Source organism: Rhea pennata, chromosome 25 (genome assembly GCF_028389875.1).
Source record: "Rhea pennata isolate bPtePen1 chromosome 25, bPtePen1.pri, whole genome shotgun sequence".
NCBI lineage: Eukaryota > Metazoa > Chordata > Aves > Rheiformes > Rheidae > Rhea > Rhea pennata.
This window is the reverse complement of record NC_084687.1, coordinates 1,742,224-1,766,248: the sequence shown is the minus strand read 5'-3', so window position 1 is coordinate 1,766,248 and position 24,025 is coordinate 1,742,224. Positions and strand designations below refer to the sequence as shown.

The 24,025-nt window shown below is 45.0% G+C and overlaps 1 protein-coding gene across 5 annotated transcripts in view; it reads left to right on the top strand.

The window, feature by feature from the left end:
- Positions 1-19,682, top strand: part of PPP1R12B (protein phosphatase 1 regulatory subunit 12B) — a 126,451-nt gene extending 106,769 nt beyond the window's left edge. For 3 of the 5 annotated variants that reach the window (XM_062595200.1, XM_062595198.1, XM_062595204.1), the window contains 6 exons: positions 1,832-1,848; positions 2,390-2,537; positions 3,676-3,780; positions 4,069-4,122; positions 6,761-6,811; positions 16,218-19,682. In XM_062595200.1, the coding sequence (XP_062451184.1) occupies positions 1,832-1,848; positions 2,390-2,537; positions 3,676-3,780; positions 4,069-4,122; positions 6,761-6,811; positions 16,218-16,304 (462 nt within the window). In that variant the 3' untranslated portion in view covers positions 16,305-19,682. Of the gene's footprint in view, positions 1-1,831; positions 1,849-2,389; positions 2,538-3,675; positions 3,781-4,068; positions 4,123-6,760; positions 6,812-7,138; positions 7,207-11,948; positions 15,475-16,217 lie in introns of those variants that run through there. The other 2 variants (XM_062595199.1, XM_062595205.1) reach the window with 2 other exon arrangements.
- The last annotated feature ends 4,343 nt before the right edge of the window (positions 19,683-24,025 follow it).

Genomic DNA, 24,025 nt, shown 5'->3' with positions numbered 1-24,025 from the left:
GCACAACTGTACGGAGAACGTGCTAATAGGGTGTACTCGTTCCTGGTGAGCTTTGGATTTAGCTGTTGCTTTTTCAGCTGTAAATGCCATCTGTCTCGAGCAGGCTCCAAGCTCGCTGGGATTCTTCATTTCTTTTGTACTGGTCAAATCACTGTGTTTCACTTCTGAAGAGTGGCGTCACAGAAGCCAGCCTTCAAAATTGGTTGTGATTGCAGATTGCATGGGGAGGCTCCTTTCTTGAATCAAAATTCAAGCTTAGAGTTAACTTAGGGCCAGATGAACTAAAGATTTAATGAGTAGAAATATGCAAGAGGGAGCAGTGATTCTGCATGCTGCCAAGCTAAAGGGCAGCTTTTCTATGCGTGCTGGAAGCAGTCCTTGTCATTCTGGAAATTGCCCGTGTTGTCTTCTGCTCTGCCTGGTCACTTTGGTTTTGATCAGAGAGATTTTAGGCCCATGGTTGCTGCTTTTCTATCATGCTTGTCCAGATAAATGACATAACTTACTGTAGCTGCTTGTGGCATGTTGTTCCAGATACCTGGCCAGTAATAAGAGGTGTGTTTTGGGTATCGTGTGGGAGCAGGAGTTTGGAGACTCTAAAAGCTCAGGTGCTTGACAGACAGCAATCTGCCTCCCAGTGAGGCATTTGGCACTAGATTTAGTGGTGTATCTAGACAACATAAAGTCCAACACAAGTGTGTCTGGGTACTAAAAGCCTGACCCCTGTTCTTCTCTGTGATGTCCTCGTTGTGTTGACTCTTGCGCTTATTAAAAAGTCTCTAGAGCAATAACTTGTAGAGCTTAATGGTGGTTTGTGCTTGCTCATAGAAATAAAACTGGCAGGGGAATATTGGGCCCAATTTCTGGTTCAAGGGACTGAAAAACCATTAGACTGCACCTCAAATTTGCGTAAACATCTGCTGGACAAAGGGAAAGCTAACCAAGAAGGAAGTGATAGATTTGTGTGATGTATCCTGTATTACATCTTGTTTGATTTTTGCATTTGTAAGAGAATCGTCCAATTCAGAAAACTCATATTAACAAGTGTGGTTTACCACAACTAGCCCCTACAGGATATTATTATGCCAAACAAAACTCCTCTCTACCCTGCTCCATGTATAAGTTGGCCCAGATGGTCTTTGGTTTATAAGCACAAGCGGGCTGCAGCAGAGACGCTGTTAAGAATTGCACCGCAGTGATTTGGATGCCGATAGGGAAAAGGAGAACCTGGCACAGCAAATATAGTGTAGAGAAATATAGTGTAGAGAGCTCCTCTGCTTTCCACACGTATCTTCTGCTGTTTTCTCCTTGCTGCGATGAAACTCTTGTCCTTGCCCATGAAGAAAAAATACCATTCGTGATTTAATGTAGTTAAACACAAATATGCAATGAACTTTGGTCTTTGCATGGTGTGTTAATCAGTCTCACCTACATCGCACATAGAACGCTGATCAGAGTCAGGATGTATTTTTAATATAGAAAGGAAGATATAGATTAGTTTTGGTCCAAGGAACAGATTTCAGTTCTGAAAACTAGGATTTGAACAACAAGGTTTAGTAATTTTTAGGTTAGCAAAAGAAGCGAAATCTGAAATGCTTCAGAGTGGTTGAAGCAATTGAAAAGACTCGGGCAGGAAGCAGCGATTCCCAGTTTATGGGAGATAATATGCTGGGAGATAATGCTGTTCAGCTTGTTGTAAACCAGCTATTTGTATCAGAGGTAGCAAAGTTCACCTAAGTGGTATCTCTGCAATTCTTGAACTGAACCTTCAATTCGCCTGTTTATTAATTGTCTTTTTCTTTCTTTCTCTCTTTTTTTATTCTTCCTTTAGCATGAAAGACTTTCCAGGTAAGAACTTTATTTCTTGGGGGGTTTTTTGTACTTAGTGTTTATAGATAGCATATTTTTGTCTTGCTTTGGGAATTCCCAGTATTTCAAATCAAAGGCATAAGCTGAAGCTGGGATGGGCCATTTAGTTCTTTCCTTAACTGAACTGTTGGGCCATCTTTCATCCTTTGCTTTCCAAATTACTTAACAGCTACACTGTAGAGGAGAAAACTCTCTGTGTCCTATGGGAATGGGGCCCTTCCTACCACGAGGATAGGAAATGCATGGGAAGTCATTACACTATTGGGGTTTTGGCTGATATCCACTGGATTTTTTTTTTTTTTTTTTTTTCAGTTTTAAGATGGTGATGGCTTCTTTACCTTCTTTTGGCTGTGTCCTGCCCTGCAGCATGGAGAGTGCTATCAGCAATCATAGAACCATAGAATCCCAGTGCTTGTTCCCTACTGGGTCTGGCATAGCCTTGAGACCCAACCAGTCAGGCTCATACTGACTATCCAGACTGATATCTGCTCCACAGTGCTAAATCTTCTTTGTATTTTAGATTGGAATCAGCTACGAATCCTACCACCAGTGACTCCTCCTACAGTGATCGTGCCTCCAGCCGCTCCAGTGCCTACACCCGGAGAGAGAACCGGTTAGCCTCCCTCAGCACCAGAACAGAAGAGGAGAGTAATAGAGATTATAAAAAAGTAGGATTGCTTAAAAGTAATGCATGTACCTTAGAATCTGCCTGTTGCTGCAGAAACCTATGCTGAGAGTCTTTGGAAAGAAAAAGGGGATATTTTCATTCATTGCAAATCGGAAATCACTTAGTCTGCAAGCTGTCAGCCAAGCCATTATAAAGCCTTTTGCTGTTTCCATTGCTTTTGAAATTCACGCTTTTTTTGAATGCATCAGCTTTTCAAAGGGGCAAAAAAGGACAAGGGGTAAAAGGAAACCAGACAAAGTGTGGAGAAAGGCTAGGAGAGATTAGTAAAGAAGCAAGGAAGAATATTGTTTAGTACTACCAGCATATCCCAGTGGGCTGTATTACACTGCATTTTTTTTTCAGAAAGCTCCATAATTTTCAATGTAATCCTTGAAAGGCGGTAGTATGGACTGTCATGTCCTCAGAGTGCATATGCATGTGCTAGTAACAATGCAAAGAGCATACAAAAAGTAAACAGATAAAGATATCCTTAATTCTTAAATGGCTATAAAACTAAAAAACATGGTGCTAGAAAGTCTTGCATGGTAAGCAGCCCTCCATACTTCCTTATGAACAGGTTTGTCCAGCAGAAACAGGCACTATGCCTAATTTGTCCTCTTAAAGTGATAGAAATCCTGCTAGTTTGAGGGAAAAAAAGTCGTCGTCATCCAGTTAGGGGTGGCCGAAAATGAGCCTTAGTTTTCCTCCTTTCTGAAGTAAAAGCACAGAAGAGTGGTGAAGATGCGAAGTGCTTAGGAGCACAATAAAATCATAGGTTTAGAAACATTCAAAATACATTAATTCTGTATGAATTATTGTAATTTTTATTATTCACGGTGGCTTACCTAAATTAACCCCTCCCTTTTCTTTGTATCCTGTCTGTGTTTAAAGAACTTGCAAAATTGACCAACTCTTTTCATATTTAACATGAGCTGTGAAAACACAAGTAGAGCATCCGAACTGGGCCTCCTTGTCCTTCTTCTAATGTCCTGAAATGGAAAAGTAATCCAAACCTCTCAGTTGTGTTTGTTCAGCGCTGAGTATGATGCATGTCTGGTTGGAGCAGTATGGCCAGATAGGGTCCATGCAGCAGTTGAAGAGCAGCCTTGTTAATTCAAATATTTGGTTTCTTTTTCCAGTTATATGAAAGTGCCCTGTCTGAAAATCAAAAGCTGAAATCGAAACTGCAGGAAGCCCAGCTTGAGTTGGCTGACATCAAGTCAAAGTTGGAAAAAGCAGCCCAGGTAAGACAAAAAGAGACTCTGAGACTGACAAAATTGAGCATTGGCTGATGACAAGTCAAGGAGGTGATCTAGTGTAGGGAAATGCATGAGGGAAAGGATGTAGCCCATGTGAGGGAAGGGGGTTCAGAGGAGACTATATTATTGTTTGCAGAAATAAGTATGGTGTGAATAATTCTCTAAGGATTGCTGCTTCTCTACACGAGTGTGTCCGTAGGCTATCTAGGCCTTTGTGCTGCATCCTGTGAATGCCATTCTGTTTTAATAGCTTTCTATTTTTATTTTATGTAGCAGAAACAGGAGAAAACTTCTGATCGATCTAGCATGCTGGAGATGGAAAAAAGGGTGTGTATCTCTGCAGTCTTTGCCTCATGTTGCTGTGGTGGGCATAGTAATTTCTTGAAGGAAAAATGCTAATTAAAAGATAGATTGTATTTTTGCCTTGTGGAGTGGTGCACAGTGATAATTGTGTTCTGACCTTTTCTATGTCTAGGGCTTTTCTGCTTAGCCTTTAGATCAACTAAATCTAATTTCTTTAATTATGAAAAGCTACAGACTTACAAATTATGTATTGTGGTGCTTAGGGACTGTTGATCCATTATACTTTAAAATCTTTTTGATCCTTATAAATAAAAAGACTCTTTCGTTGGAGGAGGAAAAGGGGGAACAAAACACAATGCTAGCTGGGTGTCACTTGTGTGATTATACTTGAAATCTGAGTGTTTCGAATGCTCCTTTTTCCTAATTGAGCAGTCAGATTACTGCAGTAAATTAAGCGCCACTTGTAGTCTCTAGCTAAATCACTGTCTTAAATGATCATAGATTCCTTCAGGTTTGAAGGAACCTAAAGAGGTCTCTGGTCCAATCTCCTACTCAAAGCAGAATCAACAATGAATTTGGACAAGGTTGCTCAGGGCTTTGACACTTCCAGTCTTGAAGCCCTTCGATACAGAGATTTAGCAGCTTCTTTGGGTTCCTTATTCCCGTGCTAATATATCCTTATAGTGATTTTTTTCCCTTGTATCTAGTCAGAACCTCCCCTACATCAGTTGATGACCATTATCTCTCATTCTTCTGCTGTGTACCTCAATAAAGAGCCTGGCTTCAATTTCTGTTGTATTGGAAAACTGCTGTTAGGTCCTCCTAAAGTGCTTAATTTCCTGAATTTTTAGGAGTTTTTCCTCCTTGTAAAACCAAATGTTTAAATCCAATTCCTACCATGAAAGGCTGCAATTATTTTATGTGAACTCTTCCTGGGATTTGCTAGAGGTATTCCAGAGGAGGTCACAAGGCAGGAGCAGAATTAGGCAAAGCACATCAGAACCCATTACAAGTGTGTGATCTACCTACCAGCATATGTGCCTAGGTTTCTACTACTGAAGTTAGGTAGGTTCCAGAGGCTAAACTGCCCCTCGGGCCCACAACACTGCTGCATAAGCTCAGCTGAGCATCTTTATGCCTCTCTGAAACCTGTGATTGAGATTCTCAAAGCAGCGACCCATGTGGTCCTGATTCTTAGGTGTGTGCTTAAAGCAGGTTTAATGCAGTCATCAGAAACACAGCAGGCACTTTTGCCTAAATATAGCAGCTGAAGAAAGTCATGACATGGTTGTACATTTTCTTTTGTAAAACAGCATGGTGGTCAGAGCACTTGGCCAGAGTGCGCCTTCTCCAAGCAGAGCAAGTTCAAACCACAAATCTCCTCTCCCACTTGTAAGATGCTTCCAAGTTGTGATAATGTCCTGCATCACTTTTGCTGAGTTAGGATCACTACAGCTGCAAATATAAATTTCTGAGTTTTAGAAAGAAAGTCCCTGACTGTTGCTCAGTGAAAGTGGTGTTAACAGATTAAAGGGTTTCTTAACAGGTTAAAGAGTGTCTTGTTCTTGCCTTATTTCCAGGATAGCTTATACATTTTGCACTAAAGAAGCACTGGATGGAGTGTGTTGGCATTGAACAATTGCTAACAAAAAGGCCCCCAGAACCTCTTTCTTCCAGGGCTGCACTCTCCTATTTTGCTTACTCTCCTTCTGGCCTCGTGTTTCTTCATAGAGAGCAGAGGAGTGGAGGAAGAGTGTGTAAAGGCTCTTCCTAAACGATACTTGCCATTTCCTCCTGATCAGTGCGCTTTCCTGCTGTGGTTTGAGTCCTCTCAGGCTGAAAAAGGCAGTGAGGGCTCCACCAGCACTGAAATAGTAAAGTATTACTATGTAACCATCTACATACCAAAATGCAGTGGAATCAGACAGCTTTACAACTTCAAAGTCCTAAATTAGTCTGAGAAAAGCAGGATTTTCAGACACTTTTCATGTTTAGTTTCCTGTTTGACTACCTTGGTGGGTTTTCTTGTTGCCTTGCCTCTTTGCAGTGCTTATTGTGTTGGCAATGACGAGTCCTAAACCTTTAACTCTATCCATTTGCTGTATAGAGAGTATATATGCTTAGTAAGGTGCTGGCCCCAGAGCCAATAGCCTAGAAGTTGGTCTGGTGATAGTCAGTGCCAGCCTACAAAGGACTCTTGGTCGATTTGGACCTCTCTTAGATGAAATCTTCTCCAGTCTCAGCAAGTTTTTTCAAGGTTGATCTCTGTTAGTACTAATTTGACATCCTTCTATAGCTATGCAGATTCATCAGTTCTTAATTCCATGGCTTCCTTTACCTACAGAGCTCAAAATAACATTTCATCAGCAAGTCTTGAAAACTAAGATTGCTGAAGAGGTCTAAAGAGAGCTCAAGAGAAGATCTGCCTAAATGAACATAGCACAGATTGCCTGTTGCTTTACCTGCTGCCATGTTTCACAGTGGTTGCACTTCCACAGCACATCTACTGATCAGCTCCCACTTTTGTTACCTGTATATTGCTTTGGGATGCTTTTCAGTTAATGCTCCTGTAGAAATATAACACTATTTTTTTAAGAAAATATACTGTGTATTTTTCTTCTAAATCCACATAATCATCTTTGTTATGAATCTTTTCAAACAGGAGAAGCGAGCCCTGGAGCGGAAACTTTCTGAAATGGAAGAGGAGATGAAGGTATGAAATAATCTATTCCCTTTGTCTATTCAATTTTTTTATTCTTTGTATTAATATCTTTGGGGATTGTTATCCAGGAATAGGATACTAAAGGTATATGTGGGAAGGGACTCATGTGTTACCTCTGAGTGTGTCCCTTGACACAGTCAGAACTTACAGTAATTACCGTGTTCTCTGAACACAAAATACTGATAAAACTGCTGTGTTATCATTCATCTGATTGCACTGTATGTTTAGTTGTTACACTGTTTGATCTGAGAACTGTGAAAGCTCTTTCTCCCTAAATGCTTTCCCAAACTAACCTTTTGTGGCATCGATGAGTTTCAGTGTGCTGATCCCCTGTGCGCTGAAAAATCTGCGGCCCAAGTTAAGCCCTTGTGGTTCCCTCCAGATGGGTAAGAAGGCAAAGCTGGCTTTGGAGATCACGCACGCTAGCCAGGGGAAAACACAGAGTGATTGTATTTCTGTATTCTTTCCTGAAAGCATGTTGAAGGAAGGCTATGTCAGTAAGTCGGCCGGGAATAGATTTCAACAAAGAGGAATTTGCTTCCTGATGAAACATACGGCATGGCTTAATGTCAAAGGATGTCCCCCCACAGACTGCTCCTTTGCATTCTACTCTCTCTTGTGTCGTTTCTTTGGAGGGCGGTAGTCCTACTGTCATGGCTTGGATGCCCTGCGAGCACTGGGCTAGCGGGGAGCACTACACAGCAGGAAGCAATCACCTGCGTTACGTCATTTTATGCTATACTTCTACTGTAATGCTTGTATTCACCAAATGCTCCTGGTTGTGTGCCTTGTGGTTTCCTTCCCTTTGAGCATGAGCCAGGTGGGACCAAGCTGCCTCCCTTTAGCAAGGAGGGACCCTGCTCGGGGCTGAGAGCATTGACCTCTCCCAGCACAGTGCACTGATGGAAACAATTTCCTGCCGTCCTGGAAGAGGTTCCAACTTTATGTTTCTTTTTGAAGTTACGTGTGTTTACCACGCACACATCTTTGAGAAGAACCATTGACTTGTGCTGCAGTCTTCTACTGCATAAAGTAACAGAACAATTTGCTGGAATCTTACTGTAAAGGCTCTCTTTTTCTTTCAAAGAGAAGAAAATAAATTCGGACGTATTAGCTAGAAGAGGAAAGAGAAAGGACTGAATGTGCCTGAGTTTCATATTCTGTGTTGACTCAACAGGTGGCAGCTTTTAGCTCCAGAGAGACTTTTCTGTAAATACAAAAGTATGACCTTCAAGAGAAAACACAAACAATAATAGTTTGCATAATTTTCAGCAAGAAAAATTATTTCTTTAGCTATGTCGATCACACCAAAAACCAGTTCAGTCCATGGAGTAAAAAGACAAATTGGTGTCCTCTAGTGGCCTGTCAGTTTTGAACATTTATATTGGTTCAGAAAGCAGTTAATGAGTGAAGGTGCCTGTAGGGACTGTTGGATGCACAGAAACTGCCTCTGACTCAGGTAGCCTGGAGCTGCAGATTGATGGAAACCAAGATGGTGCAAAAGGGAAAACACTGCTAGAAGTTTGACTTGTTCTTATATTGTCCCCAAAGTTACTGGTCACTGTTGGAGACAGGACATGAGCTACCAGAGCCTTTGGTCTAATGAATGTATTTGCTATTAGCAAAAGACCCCAAAGCTGATAAGGAGCTATCAGATCCCCTAGAGTAAAGCTTGCTCTTCACTGTGTTCCTACTGCATAAAATAACCAAAGTAGCCTTTTGTTATTAGAATAAATAGACATGAAATTTGAAAATATCTCGACTGGGGTACTGCTACATTTTCACTAGTCTTTGCAAAAACTTGAGCATGTGATCAGTCCCTGTGTGCTCTGTGGCATTTCTTTCTTGACAACCACTCAATAAAAAGGAGTTTAAAGTCTCTGAAGTTAAAAACCTTAAACTGGACAAAGCTTGTGTGTGCTCAAGTCCATAAGGAAAGCAGACTGTGTCCACTTACATCTTGCCTTAAAGTGAAAGAATCAGCCCTGCTGTTTGTACAGACTGAAATAACCTCCAAAGAACATCTGTATTAATCCCAATTGTATATGTGGCGCCATGAAAACAAATGTATTAATTCTGGTTAGGCTTGCATTCCGGTTACTTCAGCTAATTGGATAGCTATTGAGCAAAGTCAGAAAGAAGTAACTTAAGCAAAGCCATTAGTTTTGTTTAACATGCAGAGCACAGAAGGGAAATAAGTAGTGATCTCATGGGAATATTGCAGTTTTCAGCATTTTTCCCACTAGTCTTTGAATTGAATCAGACCATCATGACCTCCATCCATTTTTTTGATTCTCGGATGTCTGTGCCTAGCACTATGTCCAGTTCCGTGTGTCAGGTGTCCTGGACAGAGTGACGTGAAAGGTTTTGCTGTCCTTTCAGCTGACTTAGGAAGAGGAGGCACAGTAGTTCTTACAGGAAAATACTGAGATTCTGTAAAAGAAATATTTTGTACTTCATCCTATGCTTAAGATAATGATCTTTTGTCCCTTGCATGAGTTTAACCACCACTAATGAAGCAATCAAGAAATGGAGAGGGGTGGGTAAAATAAGTGGTTTCAAAGAACTCTTTTGTGCTAGAGTTGCTCTTGCAGACCTGCTCTTGTGAAGGTGACAAGATAGTACTCTGTTTTCCTAGGTGATCCCAGAATTTGACTGGAGATACAGGAACTTGGCAGAGGAAGGAGAAAGAAAATTAGCGTTTGGGCTGAACTGAATGTGGTGCCAAGTGCCTGAGGTCCCAGCTTAACACTGCAGTTTTCCTTGAAGGTCACAGAAGCTTCTTTATTCTGTAGCAGCACTGCACCTCCTGGCCTAGAGCATTGTGCGTGCTTTGGGCATTTTTATTTCCCCTCATGTGATAGGCATGAAATCCTTTAATTGAAGGCTGAACCGAGAAGCTGGCTTTCTCTAGTCCAAGTATCAAGTAGAATGATAAGCAGTCACAGCGGTATCATCCAGGTTCTGATCTTTGCCCTTGGCATCAGCCCCAGCTTTCTGTCCATTGCTAATTTTCACTGAGCATGATAAGTAGAAGGCTGTCCTAGCTGGAGCACACACACATTTCAGCGTAGATGATCCTACTGTTGCCTGCCGCAGCATGCTGACACTGAGATGTGTTTGATCCTGCCATTTGGAAGTTTAGGGCGATATTGAAAAATACAGGTGGTCTCTAAAACAGTCATCATCCTTTTCATCTTACATCTCACTGCACCCCATTCCACATATGTTTAGGTCTTTGACGTTGTCTGCCAACCAGATGCTCAACTGAGTTCTCTGCAATTAAATAGAGTTTTTATAATCCGCAATAGCAGAAAAAGAAATGGGCTCTTCCGGGATGAATCTTTCTCCTGCCTCTCCAGGATATAATTCATCACAAGATTGACACCTCAAAGAGTGTGATGAATATCTACTTGCTGACCGCAGGGGGAGCCTGCACAGATAGGGTAGATTAAGTGATGGAGAGATGAACTAAAATTTGGTTTAAAAAAAAAAAAAAAAGAATCTCACCAGTAAGATTTCTCTGGAGCTTTTGGCAGTCTGCCAACCATAGCTCTGTCTCAGGACTTCTCACTTTATCTGATGTCAAAAGTTTGATGGAGGCTAAAGTTGATAGGACTGGTTAATATGGAAGGGTAAGTAGCAGTAGGGACGTTTTTAGCCAACTTCCTGCCATCGTCAGCAGTGCTTCAGTTGGTTTTGCAAGGCTTTTAGATGAGATATCTTGATTCCTTAGGTGGGCATAAAGGTCATGGTTTCAAGTAGTTAGAACTGAGCTGAAGGGTAGAAGCTATGTGGAATACTTCTTTTGTACAGGTAAGAGCCCTGCTGAAACAAAAAGGTGCCAGGATGCAGCGAGTCCCTTGGTAACGGTAGCCAGCTCCATGTCATGCAAGTCAGGTGCGAGTTCTTCATCTCACAACAAATCACTTGAACTCAGGATTTTCTCATAGATATTTCCCTTCCTGCCTTTCCTCTGTTCGGTGTCCGTGCTCCCGTTGCTGGGCTAGTTATCAGGAGGAAGGAGGGATGGAGCCTGCCCAGAGAGCAGCCCTCCAGCCCTCAGCATTTCCTGGCACTCGCCGCTGGTATAAATGCCCAACGTGTGGTTTTGCTTTAGTGTCACTGGGACTTCCAGTCTTCCATGTACCAAAACATGGCTGATGCCTGTGTGGCTTTTAGTGCTTTACTGTTTTACGTTCTGCATTGTTTTTGTGCACTGTATCTTCCTGTTGCAGCTGTAACTGTGCTAACCCTGGCTTTCGGGGCTTTACTTCTACAGTATCTTTTGCCTGTTCATTTCTTTTGTAACTAAGATTGCTGTGTTTCCATATGCCTCCTGCTGAAGATGCTGTCATTCAAGCTCCTCTAGTTCAAATGAGTGGTTTAAATCCCTACCTTTTCACCTCTGAAGAGCAGAGATAAATTTAGCCTGATGACAGAGAAGAGTTGAATCTGGACAGAAATACATGGAAAAACACACACACACACACACACACACACACACACACCTTTTGGCAGGACCAAAAACAGAGACGACATCAAAGCCATAATTCAGGTGGCACAGCAAAAAGGGATTTGAGCAGATGCAATATATGTCTCAGTGATGTACAGTAGGACAGTGGCACTTTTAAGTGCTTCAGTCTGGATGCATTTCAAAATCTCCCATGAAACTGTGACCACTCTTTGCTGCACAAGGCTGCTTTAGCTTTTAGAAACATATAAAGAAAAAAGTTTTAAAGAAATTCACAGTTGCCAGCAGTGCTTTCAAGGACCATGTAGTTGATAAACTGATGTGGCAGTTCTAGTAGCTCATGAGTTGAGGAGCTATGTGCTGGTGGAGCTCACAAGCTCAGTAAACTAGAATATAACCCACAAAAGACCACCCTGCTTTGTGGTGGGAAACCTCTTTACTAGACCTTTCTGAAGGCTGAAGTGTCCTCAGCGTGTTGTAGGGCTTTCCTTATGTGCATCCGAGCTGTTGCCTATCTTGCACTCACTGCTGCTAATTTTTTTTTATTCTTCGTTCTTTAACTGCCTGTGAACTAAATAGACGTTTCTGAGCCCTTTTGTCTTTGTGGTGTGTTTTCTCTGTATTTTTTCTGTCCCCTCCTGTCATTCTCTGCAGAATCTCCACCAGCTCAAACAGATTCACACTCTGAGACAGATGAATGAGCTACTGCTGGCTGAAAACAGGGCTCTGACCCGGGTCGTGGCCAGACTCTCAGTGTCTGCCAAGCCCCCTGAATCAGAGGAACTGTAGCTGCTTTCCCTCCGGCTCATCTCGCCTCCCTCTTCCACTCTTCCAGGCAGGTCCCCACTTTTGTCTGAGCTGTTCCCCTGCCTCATTGCTTGCAAGGGTGTCTGATGAAGCTTGTGGCTCCAAACCGGCATGTGGCAAAGGATTCTTTGGCAACCAAAAAGCCAAAAGCATGGTGTTATTTTCCCATTTGGGCACAGGGTTTCAACACAGACTGTTTGCATTTAGTTGCGCTGATTTTGGCTCTGCTTGGAAGATGCTGAGCTCGGCTGTTTTATTAACCACCCACATCCAAGGGGCCATGTTTTCCCTGTGGTGCAGATCATCCCAAACAGACCTATGAAGACATGTTCATCCCCTCTCATGCGGAGGCATAAAAAGTAGATGTTGGAGTGAATGGCACCAAAAAGACTCCTGAGGAGCAGGAGATCAGCTGCTTCCCAATGACATTGCTGGCAAATGGCTTTGGGGTGACTTTTAAGTGCCAATAGGTTAGCCAGCATCCCCTTCCCCATTATTTTATTTCAAAATAGGTGTGTTTTGTGGTAGGTCTCTGATCGTAATAGAACTCTTACTTAATTTGGCTTAAATCGGTGAGAAACCAGCATGAGGCAAATAAGGTTATCCAAAGCCAGAATTAACAATTTAATGCGTTTCCAGGGATATTATGAAATATGCACGTTTCAGATGGGAAGGCAATTTTTAAAAATGTAGAGCTGGGCGGTTCTCAACAGATTTTCTTGATCACTTGAATAAGTAAAAAAGTTCCTTCCCCCATTTTAAAGAAAGAGATTTTTATTCAGAATTTATGTGCTGCAGCATCTCCCCTGTCTTCTGTGATGTGGCTACAAGAAAGGTGGAGAGGAGGAGGTAGACCAGGTGCTTTTTTTTCTTTTTTTTTTTTTCCTCTCTCTCTCTCTCTCCTTGTGTTTTCAATTCACCACAGGATAATTAGTGTTTGAAATCCAAGGATGAGCCTTCCGTAAGCTTTACACTCGCACGTAATGCAGTGAAATTTCATCTTTTCTTGCTACATCTTTGGTTCAGTGCTGAAGTAGAACAGAAAAGGCTTCTTCCTCCGAGCCCTACCTGTGTTTTGCAGCTTAATAGGGAGGTATTCAAGCCCCTTCGGACAGCTATTTTATTTAAAGAAATGAAGCATCAGTATGCTCTAGAGAGCTGGAAGTGGCACTAGGGTATGAAAAAAAAATCCATTCTTAGAATACAAATTATACCAAAAATGATTAATCGTAGAAACAAATCCACCAGGGGAATTGTGCTTTCCCATTTCCAGAAGTCTCAAATCAAGACAAAATGTTTTATCATACGCATGCTCTTGGGCTGAATACGTGAGTGAGTGTTTAATATTTTGTGGCCTGAATAGTGCAGATGGTCAGATTCAATGATCTCACTTCAATGAATCTCTTCATGAAGCAAGAGATTCAATGATTTCTTGCCTACCTTGCTTTGAGATCTGGGAGGTAGAATTGACCAAAATACTTCCAGACTCAGGGAAATTGTATTTTGCAAACTCTAAGTCATCCATTTCTCTTTTTCTGCTAGGATATAATCACATTATCACCTCTCTCTAGCTAAGATCCTCTCTACTCTACAGATGCCACCACCTTTTCTCTCATGCAGGCTAGCTGAGACATATATACGCATTAACAGTTTGTGTATAGCTTTGTAGTTTCCTGCTTCTGGGTCCGAGCTGAAGAAGAGTGTCTGCAAGCTCATCTGATCTTTTTTTTTTAATCTCTTCTAGTCGATCTAATAAAGGATATTACTGCTACCTGTAAAGCCTGTCTCACTTGGATCCTTAGACATCATAGCTGTACAGTAACTCCACTGTTTGAAACTGTGACAGGTTTACTACTACACAGCAGCAGTAGCACTTTTTAAAGGATCTCGTTTTCTAAAATCCACGTAATTTTCCTCCTCTTAGGAGGCATGAAATTTCACAAGTTTTCTTTTAGCTTTCAGAAAGCTTCTCTGGAAATTAATGGAGTCACACTACAGCCATGAAACTTTTCAAGAAGTATTTGCTTTCCACTTAGTTACATTCCTTGCTTTTCCAGTTAATCAGCAAAGTTGCACTGAAGCATACTTGCAAAAGGCAGCCAGCATCGGAGCTTCCAGTAAGCTGTGAAATTTGAGTGGTTGCTCTCTGATGTTGCTTATGGGAACCTCTAGCAGAATTGTCTCTTCCAAAGCCAGGAAACAAATGGCAGGATTTCAGAGCACTATCTTATTAGAGCGATGGACATGTTCAGGGCACCCCAAACAGTGATGTAGAGAAGAGGGGGACAGTCCATCTGCAGACTATGACAGAGGGTTAAAATTACTCCAGCGCGTTGGACTTGAAGGCACCATGCTTTCTGGTGAGTTTTAGGTGAAGCTCAGGAGCAAGTGGAGAGATGCAGAGTGAGACAGCAGATGCTTTCCTTATTTCATGGCATTCCTTGGCACTTTGGTGACGGGTGATGCCTTTCATCTGGTAGTGCGAAATTACATAATGAGTCATGACTTCTCTTTCCCTAGTATTCCCTGTCATGGAAATTTCCCTGTAGCACCAACGCTGAGACTAATGTGATAGATTTTAGAAAGGACACAAATCACTAGCTGAAGCTCCATCCAGCCCACCACTTAGTCTTGCCTTCTCCTCAGTACATTGCCGTTCTACATTTTTCCCTCTCTTTTTCTTGCAAAACCTTCCAAGGAGAGCACTGAACACCAGGTGCTGCTGTAGGGATGGGGTGCACAGTGCTTTTGGGCTACGCAAGCGTTATCTTGGCTTGATGGTTAAAAGAGGGAATTGCTCAAGCAGGAGCGGCATGTGATGGCATTCTCTTTGGTGAGCTGCCTGCAATGGTAACAGAGGAGGTGCAAATGAGATGGCTGGGAAGGAGTTTGTGATTGGAAGCAGATGTGCACACCTGCACGGAGAGGATAATGGTGTTCTGCGAACAGCTGGGATTTCATATTTGGGGGAGTTGTGATGTCTCTAAAATCTATATTGATGTAGATAAGTCATCACTGTGCTTATGCCAGGGTTGTTTGTGCCTGCATGTGACCCCGTGCCATCGTAGCTTGTTCCAGCAGGGTCTGCTGCAACTGCCCTCAGGGCTGCTGATATCCCTTGATGAGTGTTACACCTTTCATGTTACATATTTCATGTTATACCCTAAGACAGGCCAGGCTGGATCTCTTTCCAGTTCTTGAATGGATGGGGACAGTCCCATCCTGTGAGCCGTTCACTGAAGGTCATCTACCTGCAGTGTGGGAAATGTGGGATTTGGGGCTTGTTTGGCCAGTGAGGAGTGCTTGAAAGATTTTATCAAAGTTATTTCTGCCTGTATTTCCAATAAAAATGGGAATTTTCTCTTTGTTGCAACCCCTGTTTTGATTCCAGTACTAAACATTGAGCACCATTGAGGTATCTCCCATGTCAGTATGTTCTACCAGTTTTCAGCCATGGCATTAGCATTTGCATTAAGTATCTCTGGAATCCCAAAGAGCTTTTTTTTTCTTTTTAAAGAAATTTTGCAAACCAGAGTTAGTCCAATTTTGAAACAGAAATCCAAAACAGAAATAATTTTCACATCTTAGCTTTCCCCGATAGTCCTGGCAAAATTGAAAAAAAACGTCTAAGAAATACGTCTTCATGGTTTGCTTTTCTGCTGAGCCCTAATTAGACACTAGGAACAGGTTGGGGATGAGACAAATCGGAAAAGGTTCCTGCCCTCCCAGCATGGTCCTGACTTAGTGCTGAGCCAGTGGCACTGCTTCTCACCAAGGGCTTTCTTGGCTCCTGGGCTTGAGGCTCCCCTTGGCTCCTCCACCTCTTACATTTTTCTGAAAGCCAGATCTTAAAAACATGGAAATGTTACAGAAAAATTACCAACAATTTGAAAAATAACGAGCACTGTAAGGGCAGTGGATGAAAGATGTACAGTAGAGAAAGCCCTGCAGGCTGCTTTGGCACACCGATCTCAGGAAGGATGTGAGCCGAGCAGCCAACTGCTGCTGTGGCTGTAACTCTCCTTCTCCCTGCTGCTTTTCCCTCTTGAGCTGTCGGGCTTTTCCAGCCAGCCATGCCGCGAGGTGTAACTCTGCCTTGTCTTTGTCTTTGTGCAGATTTTGACAGAGCTGAAGTCAGACAATCAAAGGCTGAAAGACGAAAACGGAGCACTCATTCGGGTCATCAGCAAGCTCTCCAAATAGGAAGCCTGAGCAAAGGCAGGATGAAGAGGGGTGTCCAACACAAGCTGCCAACCTTGCCACCAAGCCCTTTCCACCTCTTTTCCTCCTGTCAAAAGTACAGCAAGCATTTCAGCCATGGGATCAATCTGTCACGCCTGCCCTGCCCTGCCCTTTGCTGTACATTCCCTTACTGCCCTTACTGCCCACGCAACACACACCCCTGCCATTTTATTATTTTTAATTTAAGCATGTTGTGGTATCTCGGACATTTTATTCAAGGGAGAAGAGAAACGTGAGGACTGGGTTTGAGCTGCCAAAACTTTTTCTTCCAGAAGCCCAGTGTTTGGTGTTGGACTCCAGTCTGGAGTAGGTAGCTTCTACTTTTAAAAGTCATGCAGAAATACCTAAAGAACTAATCCAGCATGTCCAAGGCCTTTATAGGTGGGAAATGTGAACAGGAGCTGTGACTCCGCAGATGCGTGTCAGCTGCCCATGTGAAATGTGGGACTCTGGTTGAAATGTGATGCTGTGAAAGACACCGGGGCTGCTTTCTGAGACAGACTGATGAGAGCTGCTTTGCACAGAGACCTCGTTCTCCTTTTGCCCCAGTAGATCGAGGCTTTTATTTAATGTAAGATTTTGAATCTATTCAGTAACATCAGTGCTGAATCTCAGCATCAGACCCCCTATCTCTCACTCTGCTTTTTCTCTGCAGCCTGGGTGATGAGGTATCATGCCGCATCCTTCCAGGGCTCCTGTCTCAGTTACTGCGCAGTTAGTAGCATCTGCTAATTGCATCTGGACTCTTGCCCCTTGGGATAGGATATATCACAGATACTTGCCAATTTTCCGAAGGAGGAGCTTAAACCAGTAGAGATCATCTGCGACTTTCGTGTGCATACGTTACATCTGAGCGTGACTCACCTTGCAGGGAACTGTATCCGCACAAGAAACCAGCCCCCTTTTTCTGACAGTGGTCCAGAACATTTTCCTGATGAACTGTTACATGGAGGAAGAACCTTGTAGAGGAGTCCAGTCAGATATTTCAGGTACTTTGCTTTGATGTTCAACATGAGGCTGACCAAAGGAAATGCAGCACTGTTTTGTTTCTAGGGAATGGAGATGAGAGAGGGAATGCCAGAGGCCAGCTTCAGCCACTCACCCTGATGCAGCTAGATTTCGAGGCAGAGGAACATGAAGCAGGGACCATTTGGCCTCCTGGAAAGATGTGGGTGTACTGGTATTGGAGTGGAACTGTCGTTGGGCATGCTGGTAGCTGTAGCTCTAGGATGAAAGTCTTTTAACCAGTTAGAAGCTTGCAGTAAGACTTGACCTTGAAAAAGACCTCAAAAAGCTCTTTCGTGTTATTCATACTCTGAACAGTTTGAAATTGTTCACTCTATGGGCATTTAGACAGTGACTCCTCCTCATGCTGTGTGATTTTGATGATAGCAGCAGTAACCTGTCATCAAATCTGTTGAGCTTCCTCTCAGTAGACCCTCACAAGAGACCTTCTCTTTTCAGAGACTTCTTGCTGTATCCAGACTTCTTTCCCATCCACTTACATACATATTTGTCCTTTCATTTCCTTTATCCTCTGATTTCCCCGCTCTGTGTGGCTGAGAGTGAGGGTTGCAGTCGCTGAACTTGCAGGTCGCTGTGAAGGAATGTTACCTGCGTTCCCAGGTGCTTCTGACTTTTGGCATGTGGATCCTGCAGGGCTGGTAGGGATCTTTCTGCTATGAGTGATATAAATATGATACTTGAACAGAGTTTAATTCTTGAGCTTGCTCAACAGGGTAAAATTTCTCTCTAATGCTCTATCTTGGGCTTTCTGGAACCTGTTGCTGGTTACTGCTTCAGAAGGTATGTGAATTTTCCTCTCCCTTGTTTTTTCTTTTTTTTTTTTTTTTTTTTTTTAATTCTCAATTGTTTTTCCTTCCCTTCCTCATCCTGCCTGCCTCCACCTCTCTAGTTCTTGTTAGAGTTGCCAGTTTTTCCCAGGGCAGGTCTAGACAAAGATTCCCCTTCCACAGCTCAGCCAGTGGAGTTCCTTGTGCATGGCACAAGATGCCATTTCTGCTGGTACACTGAAGCGCTTCCTCTGCTGCTGTGCTTTGGGGAGGAAGAGACCAAAGCTGGTTAATGGCATCAGGGTTTCTGCAGAGAACTGCCTAGTCCAGGCATCCTTTTTTATTACTTTATTTTAACCCTGCTATATTTAACAGCTGTAAGTCTTGAAACCTGGTCAATGCTTTTTCTGCACGCCTTTCCCTCTTGGTGCACTCTCTATGTAAGTACTTCTGTATTTCTTGATGTTTCTTCTTTATGGCCCACTCCTTGCTTCAGACTTAGGCTATCTCAGCTCTAAACAAGACGGGAGTTCAGTCGCTTCTGTGCTGTATGAAGACGAAGATGTTCACCTGCTGGGGCTGCTGCTGTCGGTCATTTTGGCCATGAGCAGTGCTGGCATGCCAACATGTGAAACTCAGATTGTGTGTTCCCAGCAGGACAAGGGACAAGATTGCAGAATAAAGATCCTGTTCTTCTCATGAGGCAGGTCTCTGGAGGTGTGAAGAAACCTGGTACCTGTTTAGGGAGAGGGTTCCACCCATTCTGACAAATCCATCCTGCACTGACATTTTACCCCTTCCTACCAGGAAACTCGTTGCGTTTTATCCTAAGGAACAATATGCAAAAGGTGCAAAAGGCTGAATTCCTCTGCGTGGCAGCTTTCCAAACCAAACCACTTTAGATGAAGTGTCTGCTTAGCACTGGATTAGCATCATAAGCTCTGATTAGGGTATAGAACCCCCCAACAGTTTAGTCTCAGTGACTAGCCAAAGCTGTGAGTATTTCATGGTAACAATGTAATTGAAAACCAAATTCTTGCGAATGATTTTTGGTCTTGGTTAACCATGTCTGACATAACCAGTGCACTGAGGAGATAAAAATAATAGGATACCTTGCGTTCTGCACTTGGGACAGAGTGCAAAGCAAGCAGTTTGTAAAACTGATCCCTATTTGAATCCACATCATTTGCCAGAGGTGCTCTCCTTTGGAGAGCACAGAAGCTTTTTTCTAAGCGATTGCTTGGAATGAATTCATTTTTATTGCTTGGGGTGAACCCACCTATTGTGGCTGCAAGTTTGATGGCTCTTTGTAAATAAACTCCTTGGAGAAAGCAGGACTAGCTTATGAGATAGGGAGAGAATGTATTTTTATGCAACTTTGAGTGGCCTTTCAAACCCTGAGGTGAATGATTTGTTTTACTGGTTGTTGTTATATAGTATTATAAGTATTACGTGTTTGAAAGTTTGGGAATAATATTCACATCTATGATGCTTGTAAACACAACAGTATTTATAAATGAATAAAATCAGAGTTGATAAAATAGAAGCTTTGACTTTGCTTACGTCTTTCTCTAACAAGAACCAAGTGATGAGTTCGGACGAGGAAGATGAGGAACAGAGCTGGCCGTGGGTTCCCGGCACCACCTGGGGAGAGTGAGTCTGCCCAGTTGGGTTAGTTAACCTGTAACTTCAAAGACTAAACTAAAAGCAGAGAAATCATTGTGTGCACTGTTGATTTTTTCCATATGTCCCCATTTTCTCCAGCAATTTTACTCAGTGTATGTTTTGCGTTAGAAGTATCTGGGCATCTGTCTCTTGAGGGCAGCCTGCAAGTCTGGATTCTTGCTGTCATCTTGCTACGAGAGCATCGTCCCAGATCAAATTAAACGTCAGCACTGACCTAGAGGCCAAAAGGGGGGAGCTGCTGTAAGTTAGCTGTTCAGCTTGCAAAGCCTTGCTCTTTTGAACATTCCCTTGGCGCAACAGTAGCCATCATCTTTAAAAGCAGATTTTCTCTGGAGCTATGTACCTTACACAGTTGTAACAGGAGAAAGGCAACTTTGCAGACCCCACATACATGTCTCTAGGAAACTCAAAAGAAGGAATTGGAGAAAGATGTCCTGAAATCCATCTGACTCAGTTATAAGGCACCCAGGATAGAGTCACATCTGAATTAAAATGCGGGAAGCCTACAGGGATATGGATGGGGAGGAAATGTTCCAACATTGTTTGTAAATAGGAATTAGAGAAGTTTATGAAGCTGAAAGCAAAATACTAAAATGGCCAAGCATTTTCTTGCCAACTCCTGGCAGCTGGAGACATACTGCAGGCCCAGCTCCCTTTCAGTGCATTCACCCTTTGCAGGGCTGGAGCCCTACTTTAGCTCCACGCAGGAGCTTGGTCAGGATGAACCCGTAGTGAAGACATGAGCGCTGGAGCCCACGTCTTCAAATGTGTGTCTCAAGTGGGGTTGCTAGTAAACTCCACGTAGGTAGTGCAGTCTTTGAAGCTGGTTATTGCAGCTTGAATGCTTTCTCTGGGGGTTTATGGGTGTCCAGCACCTCTGCCAAGTAGGGCATGAATATATGAACCTAATGTGAACTAAATGTGAACTTAAGGACCAAACAGTAAGCGTTCAGGTGTGGAGAGCTTGGTGGTGACCTTTGACGTCTTATCAGCCACGCTTAACCGAGAGGCAAACTGCTCGGACAGCGGGCCGGGGGGTAATGTGTGTGAGCATGAGTTTGGGGGGACCGGGACTGCAGGCTGGCCCCATGCCTAGCTCCTGAGGCCCCTCACAGGGCTCCCGGCGCTCCGTCGTCCCTCGGCCCCCAGCTTGAGGTCTGGCCTTCCCCGTGGACGCCCCGCAAGCAAAAACAACCAGGGCAAAGCGGGGAGTCCTTTGAGCTCGTTTCTTTAATAAGGAGACAGATATCATTACAAAATAACGATTCGACATAGAGACAGAACCGACAGAGAGTCCACACGAGAGGAAGGGGCTTTAAAAGCAGCTTCCTGCCGGAGCTGAGCGCTGCGGAGACCGGGACGAGGACAAGGCGCCGGGCGGCAGAGCGGCACCGAGGGGCCGGGGCAGCGCAGGGGGCTGCCTGGCTCGAGCTGGGCCGTGCTGGCCCCCTTCCGCCAGAGCCCCAGCGCGACCAGGCACGGACCGGCTCGTCCCTTGGCCGCCGGCTTTGCCACTGGGTTTTTCAGGTGCCGCCTGGAAAGGAAGACGCGGATCTTTTCCCCTCCCTCCGCTAAAAACGGACGCTCGACCAGTGCCTTGCAGCGGGCAGTGCCCAAGCAGACACTCAGAAATGACCCGGGCGGCTTCAGAAAGCCCTTTTCACCGTGAGCTGTATCCCAACCCTTCCATTGGAGACGCCGCCGGCGGGAAGGCAAGCAAACGCCCCCTCCCAGCCCTGCGAGCTCTGCCCAGCAGCGGCGTGCCACTGGCAGCTCCGGCACCGAGCCCCCCCCCACCCCCCCAGGGAACCGGGAGACGCCTGACTCGACAGGGCTGGGAAATCGGGGGCGAGCGGAGGGGTGGGTCACAGCTCACCCGGGGGCCCTTCCCTGCCGGGATCCGACGCACCAGGGTCTCATATGGCTTCTAAAGTTGCTTTTGACGGTGAAACGCACCAACACAACACAGGACACCGAAGCCACGATGGTGCCGCTACCCGGCCATGGGATAAACGCGACAAGATACGGGCACAAGACACACATGGAAGTCACAGCGGCGGCAGCGATGGCTCACCCGCCGAGGGCTGCGTTGGCCTAGGCATGCTTCTTTTCTTGGCATATTTTCTTCTTTTGCACGATTTTGTTTTTGTTTGAATTGAAAACAAGGGACGGTGGAGAGCACTCGGGCAACGAGGAGTTCTTGCTCGTCACTGTCTCGGCCCCGCTGGGTGAAACGTGTGGTCAGGCACAGAGGTGCCGGGAACGCCCGCCTCGCCGGGGCGTGCTGTGCGGGCCAGCGCTGGTGCAGAGCTTGCAACATCGCGCTCAGCTCTAACCATGCTGCTAGTTATATATGGCTGCATCTCATGCACTGTTCATGGTGGATATATATCTAGGTCTTCATATATTTAACTACACACAACTAAAGGAGGGAGGGGTATCAGAGGCAGCGCAGATGGCTTTAATATGTTGGTTGTATTCCCCTTTTTTTATTTTAAAAAAAGAATTATTATGTATTAAAGTCACAGTTTCCCCCTCCCCGAGGCTTAGAGTCCAAATGGGAAACAGCAGGATCGGGATTCTGCTCTCGCAGGCAAAGCGGCGCCTGCAAGACCCCCTGGGCAATGCGGTGGAGTGGCGTGAAATCTGCGGGCGCATGCATGCGTTGCGTGGGCGTATGCATATATGCACGTGTGTGTGCACCTCCACCTGCTTCCCGTGGAAAGCCACGGGCCCATGCACGCTTGCATACCGCTAACAGGAACATTTGAGTGCTCTTACCAATTCCTAGAGTTCTCTTCCCCCCTGCCTCTTGCTCCCCCTCCCCCCTATAAATGTAAGCCAAGCAAATTCCCAGTGCCCATCTGCATGGGACTCTGCCGTGAGACTGATTTGAGAGGATGCTTCTTGCAAGTGCCCTCAGATGGGTGGCAGCAGCAGCACCCACCACCTCGTCTTTTCAGCTATCTATTAAAAAAAAAATAGTGTTTTCTTTCTCCCTCTGGCCACACAGGCTGGCAGCCCCAGGCAAGGCCTTGCTTGCGCTCAGACACGGCTGTTGGGCAACTGGGACTAATTAAAGCTTTGACTCGCCCTGTAGGTCCTCACTTGCTTTCCAACCACGCCTGGCTGCAGCAGGACCTGCCGGCATCGCTGCCCTCGGCTCTGTGCTGCTGCCATCCTACGGCACAACCTGCAAAGACCCCAAAACCTCTTGCACAGCCCCAGCAGCAGCAGAAGGGGGGGGGAGCAGGCAGTGCCCTGCCAGGCCAGTGAGGCTACCTGCCACAGGGACCTTCTTCACTCAACCCTTTGGGCCCCCACTATGGCCCACCAGCAATGCCAGCAGCTGCCACTGCTTGGAACTGAGGGTGACACAGGGAGATGCTGCAGCCCCAACTTGGGCTGACAGTAGCACCACAGGGCAAGTGGGGGCTCCTTAGGATAGTCCCAAGCTGGGGGACACAGACCAAATGCAGCAAGAAGTGGTGGTGGTAGCAGTTCCTGGAGGTCTCTGGTCAAACTCCTGCTCAGAGCAGGATTATTCCCAACACCAGGCAGTGGCTTTGGCTAACCAAGCTTTGAACCACCCTCCCTCTCCCCTCCCAGGATGGAGATTCTCCTCTCTTTGTAGACCTGTTCCAGGGCAGCACCTCCCTCCTAGGGAGAGCCTTGTCCTACTACTCAACCTGAACCTTCTGTGGCTGCTGCCTGCCTGTCACCAAGTCTGCCTCCATCATCTTTACCTGCCCTTCAGCCGCTGATCACATCCCCCTTGGCATCCCACCCCCTCGCTGGACTGAAGCACCCTGGTCCCTCCACCTCTCCAAGGGGGCTGTGTCCCCACCAACAGGGAAGGAGGTGGGGGAGGCAAAGAGGGTGCTGTATTTTAAGTGCAGCCTCTTCAGCATCAACCACAAGGAGGAAATGCCCAAGCCTGGGGGCTGCAGCCTCACATGTTCACCTTGAGGGAGAGCTGGGGCTGTGCTTGGATGGAAGTAGGTGCTGCAAGGGGGGCTACTGAAGTATCTGATGTTGCCAGGGTGAGCTTAGCTTTGGTGCTTGGTCTCCCAGCTCAGACTGCTCTGAGCACCATGCACTGAGGTCCCAGCCCTTGGCATGAGCGGGGCTGGCCACCTTGTGCAAGGTGGTGTGCTTGTCCCCCAGGGAGCTGTCCCCAATGCCTGGAGCATCTCTGTCTTC